The sequence below is a fragment of the Lacerta agilis genome, chromosome 6 (genome assembly GCF_009819535.1).
Source record: "Lacerta agilis isolate rLacAgi1 chromosome 6, rLacAgi1.pri, whole genome shotgun sequence".
Classification (NCBI taxonomy): domain Eukaryota; kingdom Metazoa; phylum Chordata; class Lepidosauria; order Squamata; family Lacertidae; genus Lacerta; species Lacerta agilis.
Genome location: NC_046317.1, coordinates 89,357,226 through 89,367,246, shown reverse-complemented (window position 1 = coordinate 89,367,246; position 10,021 = coordinate 89,357,226). Strand labels below are relative to the sequence as shown.

At 48.0% G+C, this 10,021-nt stretch overlaps 1 protein-coding gene across 2 annotated transcripts in view; it reads right to left on the bottom strand.

The window, feature by feature from the left end:
• SAMD10 (sterile alpha motif domain containing 10) overlaps positions 1 to 10,021 on the bottom strand; it is a 57,035-nt gene that overhangs the window by 20,785 nt on the left and 26,229 nt on the right. For both annotated transcript variants that reach the window (XR_004426914.1, XM_033153757.1), the window contains exon 2: positions 6,578 to 6,762. Coding sequence is in view for 1 of the 2 variants with exons in the window: in XM_033153757.1 (XP_033009648.1) it covers positions 6,578 to 6,762 (185 nt within the window). In the remaining variant the exon portion in view is untranslated. The remainder of the gene's footprint in view (positions 1 to 6,577; positions 6,763 to 10,021) is intronic.

Here is a 10,021-nt window from a genome sequence, read left to right as displayed (position 1 = left end):
ACTTCCTTCAGATCGTGAGACTTGGCCGGCGACCGTGCTCAAAAGCACGCGGAACGCTGGCCGCTTTCCCCGCAACTGGTACCTCGTGCATAACCAGTCCAAGGCTGTGCACGAGGAGCTCCAGCACCCAAACCCCGACATGAAACAAATTGAAAATGCTCTAGGACAGATGCACGGAGGAAGGAATACCTTGAAGTGCAGATCTTCTAGAGGCCCCTCCAGACAGGTGGGTTTGGGCAGATGTATTATGCATCGTGCCATTGACACAATAAGAATGCATTTGTGGTGGATTTATACTGGATCGTCCACACATTCTGCTTTATTGGTTGGTTCTGCGATGCTTCCCCAGCGTAATAATAATAATAAATTATTATTTATACCCCGTCCATCTGGCTGGTTTTCCCCAGCCACTCTGGGCAGCTCCCAACTGCATATTAAAAACACAATACAGCATTAAACATTAAAAAGTTCCCTAAACAGGGCTGCCTTCAGATGTCTTCTAAAAGTAAGATACAGTGGTGCCCCGCTAGACGAATGCCTCGCTAGACGAAAAACTCGCTAGACGAAAGGCATTCGCTAGCAGAAGGCTGTCTCGCAAGATGAAAATGTCAATGGGCTTGCCTTGCAAGATGATTCCCCCCCCCCTCCGTCAAACCGCTATTCTCCTGTTGGTGCTTCGCAAGATGAAAAATTCGCTATACGACAACACTCGCAGAACGAATTATTTTCGTCTTGCGAGGCACCACTGTAGATGCTTATTGCCTTGACATCTGGCAGGAGGGCGTTCCACAGGGCGGGCGCCACCAACAAGAAGGCCCTCTGCCTGGTTCCCTGTAACTTCACTTCTCGTAGTGTCTGGGCTGAACGATGGGGGTGGAGATAATAATAATAATATTTATTATTTGTACCCCGCCCATCTGGCTGGATTTCCCCAGCCACTCTGGGCGGCTTCCAACAAAAATCAAATACATTAAAATATCACACATTAAAAGCTTCCCTAAACAGGGCTGCCTTCAGATGTCCTCTAAATGTCTGGTAGTTGACATCTGAAGGGAGGGAGTTCCACAGGGCGGGTGCCACTACCGAGAAGGCCCTCTGCCTGGTTCCCTGTAGCTTTGCTTCTCACAGTGAGGGAACTGCCAGAAGGCCCTTGGTGCTGGATCTCAGTGTCCGGGCTCAACGATGGGGGTGGAGATGCTCCTTCATACAGGACCGAGGCTGTTTAGGGCTTTAAAGGTCAGCACAACACTTTGAATTGTGCTCGGAAATGTACTGGGAGCGTTACCACATTACTGCCTCATTCTTGCACTGTAGTGCAACTCAAAGGGGAAGAAAAACACCCTGGAATATTTGTGAAATAAAAAGTTGCAGGAAACTACAGAAGATGCACCGATTGGCAGCCTGTCTGCCCTGAAACTTGCAGGTGAATAGGTATCAACGCTATGGGGCCTGGTCCCCTTGCCCCTCAATAAAATATTTAAGGGGCAAATGCAATGATACAAAGGTTAATTTTGAAAGTCATGAGGCAGGAGGGAAGGAAGTTGAAAGAGTATTGAAAATGGGACTTGGGTCTAACTGCCCCAATACAGTCGTGAAAACTAATCACCACTACCACCGTCAAAGCCGGCAAGAGTAGCAATTGAAGGTTGTGTAAGGAGCAGCAGAGACAGAGGCATTCAGAGAAGGGTTGATAAATGAAAAATGGATCTCTCAGGGCAACTCTGTGGACCTGGAAACCAGAAACCAAGCAGAGATTGGAAGTATCAGGGACCAGGCAGCGCTCAGAAGGTTGATGGCGCTTGACATGCATTGTACCACAGCCAACTTCCGCATGTGTGAACATTGGCTAATTAAGCACACCCAATTAAGGAGCCGCCGCAATTAGCACAACAGGCATGTCAAGACCTGCTGCCCTGCTTAATGGCTTGTCCCTCAGAGAAGTCAAAAGCCCGGCAAGCAGAGACTGAGGTCAATTCCCTGCCCGATTGACCACGGGGCTGTTTGGCCACAGGGACAGCCCAATAATTCCTAAAGATCTGCGCAAGGGCTTCTGTCATGCCTGGCGCAGTCTAGCAAGGAGGCGGCGGCTTTGCCAGTCGCGTTGTTGAGATTGCAACAAGGCTGGAAAACGCATCTGCCCATTCCTCCTCTGCAAAGGCAATCAGACGCCAATCTTGCAAACTCTGACATGGAAACTATTTTGGGGAGCTTGGTCAAGGAGGCAGGAAGACGCCGTGGGCTTGCCTTCTGGTGCTCCTCTGAGACTAATCTGGTCCATTCCATCCATCCATTTAAAGCGCACTTCCTCTCCTGGGAACTTGTTGAGGGAACTGTAGCTCCGTCAGCAGTAAACTACAGTTCCCAGGATCCTTGGAAAGGGGGGAAGCCTTGTGGATGTGGCCTACTGGAGGGCTTGCTTCTCCACCTGTGCATTCTTAACTCAAGCAATACGTCCGTCAGTATGCAGATGATCACAATAACGCAGGCCATGGGCTCAGGAGGCTGCTGGCCTGCTCCTTCCACCTCCTTAAGGGGCTTAGTTAGAGAACAGTGGTCCAGCGTACATTTGGGGCTGTTTATTGTTACTGCTTTTTAAGCTTATTATAGCTGCTTGTTATCTGAAGGTCTCCAAGTGGCTTAACAGCCCGGTTTTTGGCTGGGAAGGGCGGGGTATAAATAAAAACTTATTATTATTATTATTATTATTATATATCTATAGACATATATGTAATACTGTACAGGAAGGAAGGGGGGGGGGGAAACGGGCTGGGGTCATTCCGTGCAGCAATATAGGGTTTAACATTCTGCATCGCAGGAAATTGGGATATCATCGATGCTAACCCTTAGGAGCTTAATATTTTCAACAGGTACAGATATTTACATTTTCCTAAAAATCAGAATACAAGTTTAACAAGTGTCAGGTTAGTTCAGCAGCAATCATGTAAGCGCTTCTATTGTTGCCACTACCCCTTAGGGTCTTAATATTCTTAACAAGTACGGGGTGTGTGTGTTATTGGGTTGATGTTTTTATTTTGATTATATATCTTGTGGTTTTTATGTTGAACTTTTCTGTGAACCGCCCTGAGACCTCCGGGTATAGGGCGGTATATAAATTCAAATAACAACAATAACAACAACAACAACCCTTTCCCCTCTAACAACACTCTCCTTTTAAAAGGCTGCTCTGAACTTCCTTGCTGCCCACGATCCTTTGTGACATCACATGGACACTGGCACACAAACACTCTGCACATGCTCCAAAGGCAAGTACCAGCATGGCATAGCAATTTGAGTGTTTAATGCGTACACACACCCCATGATCCTTTGGGTTACCCTCTTCGGCCCCCTTGCCAGTTTCTGCCCATGTTTGTTTGTTTGTTTGAGTCAGGGATATTTGGGGACGGAAAGAAACCCCTCGGTTTGGCCCTACTTTTAGAGTCTCTAAGCGAATCCAATCTTTTTTCTGTTTTTAAGCATGAAAAGCAGGCTTTCGAACGTGCAGAGCAGAGCAAATGCACGCCTTATTTCCCAGAGAGAAAAGAGGATATTGGTCCAGGGAATCTGCGCCCAAGAGTGACGGCATCCTTCCTGGGGAAAAAGACGCTAAGCCCACAGCAACCGTTATCCAAATAACCCTCCTTACTTCTGAGTAATAGGTACCCAGAGCAACTAGCAATTTCCCCCAGACCAAAGCAAACTGCACATTATTCTTGACGCTAAGTCTCTTTCTTGCAAATTGGCAAACGGTCTGGATTTGCCACTCTCATCTCCCTCCCTCTCTCCACAACCCAAACTGGCGTACATTGCCTCAAACGTGACCCATAAATGGAACAGATGCAGAGACTGGCACCTGGAGGCAATTTTTCAGATGGTTTAAAAGGAAGCTTTTTTCTTTTTCTTTCCCCCCTTTTTCCCGTATTTTCCTTCCAGGCTGAAGGCAGCCAGTTCTGCATTTCTAGCCCCTCGCCGTCCCCCACCCAACTCCCCTGCTTCAGTGCCCCTCCCGCAAAAGACGGAACTGAGATTCAAAGAAGGATGTTAGGGAGGAAAAGCTCTGTTTTCGAGAAGGAAAGGAACAAAAGAGCTGGTTTTTGGCAGGTATTTCTGGGGCTTATTTCTGACTGAAAGGCCACCTCCGTAATCCCAAAAGCAGGAGGCTGGACTTGGCTTCCTTTGGGCTGCTGCAGATGTGCCACAATGGCTTCAAAGAAACTGTGCAACACCCTTAAAGCATATGGCTTTCGTCAAAGAACCCTGGGAACTGTAGTTTCTTAAGGGCCCTGGAAATGGTAGCTGGGGGAGGAGTAAACTATAGTTCCCAAAATTATTGGGGTGGGGTACTTGTTACAGACCACCCCAATCTCTTTTTTAAAAAAATCATATTTATTGATTTTCCAATATATATCTCCAATTACCAATCAAATTAAAATCCAAATTAATTATACAATTCCCAATTAAAACAATTCAGTTGCATTCACAGTCCAATACTTTCACAGCCTCTGATATATGCCAGCAAGCAGACACGATTATAATAAGTAATGTCTCTGTATGGATAAAGTCACTCTCATTCCAAATGCCACATTCTGGCCGGCGCCATCTTCTCCCTCCTTCTATTACAGACCGAACTCTCCATCCACCCCTTTCCATCCACCCCTTTCCAGGAGAGCCACAGACCACCCCAATCTCTGAGCAGTGAGAGATTCCAAAGGTTCCCACACTTATTCAGGGTTCAGTTTCTTTGGAATGAAGGTCAGCGGAGAGCGGAATGTCTTTAGGATAGATGGTTTCAGTTACACATATACGCAACCTGAAGATTCACTGGAATGAGCGGGGTGCTTTCTGATGTGAAAGCATTCATGAAAACTGCTCTCATTTAGCATAATGTGTGTTTGGGGGGCGGCTACTGGGTTGTTATTTTAATTTCTATTATGTATTTTGTGGTTTTATATCCTGATTTTATTCTGCGATTCAGGGACGCGGGTGGCGCTGTGGTCTAAACCACTGAGCCTCTTGGGCATGCTGATCAGAAGGTCGGCGGTTCGAATCCCCGCGACGGGGCAAGCTCCCATTGCGCTGTCCCAGCTCCTGCCAACCTAGCAGTTCGAAAGCACGCCCCAAAGTGCAGGTAAATAGGTACCGCTGTAGCGGGAAGGTAAACGACGTTTCTGTGCTCTCCGGTTTCCGTCACGGTGTCCCGTTGTGCCAGAAGCGGTTTAGTCCTGCTGGTCACATGACCCGGAAAGCTGTCTGCGGACAAATGCCGGCTCCCTCGGCCTGAAAGCGAGATGAGCGCCGCAACCCCAGAGTCGCCTTTGACTGGACTTAAGTGTTCAGGGTTCTTTTAACTTTCTTAAAAAAATTATTCTGTGAATCGCCCTGAGTATAAATTCAAAAAATAATAAATAATAATAACCTGAGCCTAAGATGTAGGGGCTCGCAGCATGGACACCCCAACAGATCTCGCTTCTCCATTAGTCACAGCTTTGGTTCCAACACGGATCCAGCATGCCTCTGTGTCTCCAGCTTCCAGCCTGTTTTCAACTCACTCACATGCATGGCATTGCAGGGGTTTGGACTTGGTGGTACCTTCCAGCTCGATGATTCTATGAACTCTCCAGCTATTATTCTACACAACAGGTGAGGGTGAGGGGAGGATAGGCCCACCCCTTAGCCTGGAGGGCACCATCACTTCCTTGCAGCTCCTGCAAGGAAGCTCATTTGGGGGGGGATGCTGAGGAGGGGGACACTTGGGTGGCCAGCTGTGAAGGTCACTGCATTACAAAGAAGCTTGCGTGCTGCTTCAGCAATTGAATCCTATTGCATTCTCGCCCTCACTGGGCACAAGATCCCAAGAACTGGAAGGGACTCAGGGCATCATCCAGACTGAACCCCCTCCCCCGCCCAACCCCCCCTGCAACAGTGTGGATGTGACCCTCAATTCACAGGCAGATAATTATAGTAATAATAATAATAATAATAATTGTATTATTTATGCCCCACCCATCTGGTTGGTTTGCTCCAGCCACATTGTGCAACAAAAACACACGAGCGCACGTGGCCTGGCTTTCCAGCAGTTGCACACACAAAATGCACAGGCATGCGCAATTGTTGCGCATGGATCTCCACGGACTACTAAGGTGTGAGGAACCTCTTTGGGGCCAGAATCCTTTTTCAACCCAGGACTCCGCAGCTGATCTGGATTGACTGGCGCCAGGAGGGAGGAGCTGCACTCCAGTGGGCGGGGCCAGAGGCAAAAGTGGGAGGGGCAATGGCCGTGAATTCTGCCTATGTACGGTTGGCTGGCTTGTCAACATGCGCCCACACCCCTCTGTATCCTGCAGCCAACTAGGCAGGAGTTGCAATCTGGTTTCCAGGGCATTGCCTACCCAGGCAGAAACACGCATGGTGATGGGTGCTGCAGAGAGGCCTGGGGGCCGCATGTGGCCCCCAGACCCTTGTCAGCACAGGCACACGGCCGGTTTCGCTGCATGTGGGAGAATAAGCACCAGCGGGTCTCTGGTTCCTGCCGAGGGGTGGATCCCGGCGACATTTGCAGACTTCCTGCCCGCGACCATACCTGGGAGCCTTCTGTTCCTGGCTGCTGCAGGAGTTTGACGGTCCTCCCTCCCGCCGACCGCTGGCTTCGCCCGTCGTGCCAGGTCAGGCTGCTGCCAGAGTTCCTCTGCAGGCGGTAATTGAGGTTCTCGGCCGACACGGTGTGTTCTAGAAGGTTCTGGCAGAAGCTGAAGTGAGCGGCGGCGGCTGTCGGGCAGAGAAGGGTGAGAACTTAAAACCAACCGAGGCAATCAAGCGGAGGGGGCAGTAATCCTCTCTCAATGCAACATTCCTCCCCTACACAAACACACCCGTCCCCTGAAGATCAAATCATATTCAGAGTGTCGGACTAGGGCCCCTGGGTTCGAATTCCTCACTCGGCCGTGAACCTCACTGGGCAACCTCAGGCCAGTCACTGCCTCTCAGCCTAACCTACCCCACAGGGTTGTTGTAGGGATTAAGTGAAGAGCGGTCAACCTTGAGACCCTCGGAGAAAATAGTGGGATATAAATGCAACCATAAGCAAACAAGCACACAAATGAATGCAATGTTCTTATCCCACCCTTGTTCGTTAGAGCTTTGGGGGGCTACGCTGTTCCCTCGCCTTTCATCTTCACAACAAGCCTGTGAGGTAGGCTCAGGCAGGGCGATAGGGCCTGGTGCGAGCTGCCATAGCATTTTTAACCATCACGTCTTCCTCCCCCCAAAGAACCCTGGGAGCTATAGTTTGCTAAGGGTTCTGAGAGTAGTTAGGAGACCCCCATTCCTCACTCTGGGCTACAACTCCCAGAGTGGTTAAACCATCAATCCCATTTCTCAGGGAACCGTATGAGAGCGGTTTCCTCAGACGAGGAAAGTCAGTGCTTGGTCACTGACAGAGGCCTTGCTCCAGGCGCCTCCTTCTCTCGGAGGCTTGGAGAGAGGCGGTGCAAACAGCACATTTTTGGTTAAGGCATCCAGATCTTAGATTTCTCTGCCTCGGGAGTCTCAGTTGACCTACTCATTGGAAAATTGCAGAAAGCATATCAGAATGATCTCGCATCTCCTTGCATGCAGCTGTTGGTAGAGCACGAGACTCTTTATCTCAGGGTTGTGGATTGGGCAAAAGATTCCTGCGTTGCAGGGGGTTGGACTAGATGACCCCCTGGGGTCCCTCCTATGACCTACGATCAGCTATGTATGTCTATTCCTCCTGGCTTTTGAGGGGGGTGGTGGCCTTTTTTTGGCTGCTCTTTGGCCTTGCTATTATTGCTGGCAGCTTCTTTTGTTTTAAAACTTTTTCGTTGTCAAACGTCCTTACCGAGAGCCGCCCCGGGGTTCCCACCGAGCTGGAAGGTATAATAAATATTTCCCTAACCCAAGTGAAACAACACGGATTCAGGTTGCAGCCCAATCCCTGTGCCTATTTACTCAAACGCGCAATCCACTGAACTCGGACACATCTGCTCCCAGACGCACATCGTGTCGTTTCACTATATACATATAGTCTTTGCGGTCGGGGCTGGAGCGCAGGGCTGAATCAAACGCTGCGGTTAGCCGAGCCACAGCGCTCTCTGATCTCGGCTCGGCTGGACTGCCAATTCCCCTCCAGCAATCTAAATGCAATGCAATTAAACGTTATGTCCCAGCAATTAAAAGCTTTATTGAAGGGGAGTGCAATCAGGCTGCAGGGTGGAGCTGTTTGTACAAAAAAAAGCCCAACTCAAAGGGATGAGCTGTGCCATTAGTTGGACTGCGGGGTTGCTGGAACAGAAGCTGCATGCCTGGAACCAGAGCTGGGTCAGTGGTTTCTGCCTCCCAGGACCCTGTGCTTGGCATGTAGCAAATAATATTTTGCACCAGTAGAGGAGAAACAGAGGCAGAATGTATTTTTGGAACTTCGATGTACATCAGAACACAGCTGCTGATCCACACCAGGGCAGAGGCGTAGGAAGGTCAGGTGGTACCCGGTGTGGAAAATTTCTTGTCATCCCCCCCACTTTGATTTTAACTGATATGCATGAAATTTCATATATAGCTATACAATCCCTACTGTAGTAAGATAAGACCTTTGGAACAGGGATTTTTAAAAACAAAGTTTTTTTATGAACCACGCTAGTAGGTTAGTAATTGTTCCTTGATAATTTGTCACCCCCCCTCCATGATGGCACCTGGGGCGAACTGCCCCCCCCCCGCTCCCCTTTCCTATGCCCCTGCCAACCTGAATGAAATATTCGGGGAGGGCATGTAAGCCCTGGCCCATATAATGGATCATACCATTTGAATGGCAATGCCCATCAACTTCAGGGGGGGCAGCCCCCTCAAATATTTTTATGGGGTGGGGCAAAGGGACCTTGGTCCCTAGGAGCTGGTTCCTACGCTTCTCTGATTATGGTGGTGCTGTTTTGGTTAAAAAAATGCATACAAAAATTTGCACTTTAGCAGGAAAATGCATTGAAAAGCATACAGAAAATATATATTTTAGAGGGAGAATGCGTGCAAAATGGATGTTTTGGCAGAAAGTCTGTGCAATTAATCTAATATAACTTAGCCTAAAGTACTGGAACTACCGGTAAAACTCTGCATATTCTCCTGGGATGAATGCTCTTCTTTAAGAGATGGGATGACTTGTTACCGCTGGCTATTCTGGAGGTCAGCAGAGCTAAAAATGGAGATACCTCTGGTATGAATCTGATTTTTAAGGGCGGCAATTCGAGAATGAGTTATTAACAGTGATTTTTTATTTTTGCATTTCTTATGGTTATAGGGGCCTCACATACAGTACAGTGGTACCTTGGTTCTCAAACTTAATCCGTCCTGGAAGTCCGTTCCAAAACTGAAGCGTTCCAAAACCAAGGCGCGCTTTCCCATAGAAAGTAATGCAAAGTGGATTAATCTGTGCCAGACTTTTAAAAGCAACCCCTAAAACAGCAAATCAACGTGAATTTTACTCTCTAACGAGACCACTGATCCATAAACAATGCGCTACAGTCACACAATCCATCAGTCGCTGAACTGGGTTCCACACAGTCACAAAAACAAAACAAAAAAAGAGCCACAAAAACGCAAGATAAATAGCAAAAACAGACAGACCTCAGCGTAAAACTCAAAACGGAGCACGTCCGGCTTCCATAAAAAGTTCGCAAACCAGAACATTTACTTCCGGGTTTGCAGTGTTTGGGTTCCAAGTTGTTTGAGTACCAAGGTGTTTGAGAACAAAGGTACTACTGTATATAAAAATTAGTGGAAAAGCTTCCATTAAAATCATTTTATATTTATGCATTTCAGTTCTCTACGTTTTGAAACTTTATTTGCTATTTCTTTCATATCACTTCAAATTATTATTGTTATTTTTTTAAACAATTTCTTAGTGATGTCCTCCTCAGCAATTCAACTGTCCTTTTTTATCCCCTTTCATGGATGCCATGTTCTTTGGAAGCTTGTTCTGACCAAGTTAATGGCCTTTTAGGCTTCCTCCACGTGAATA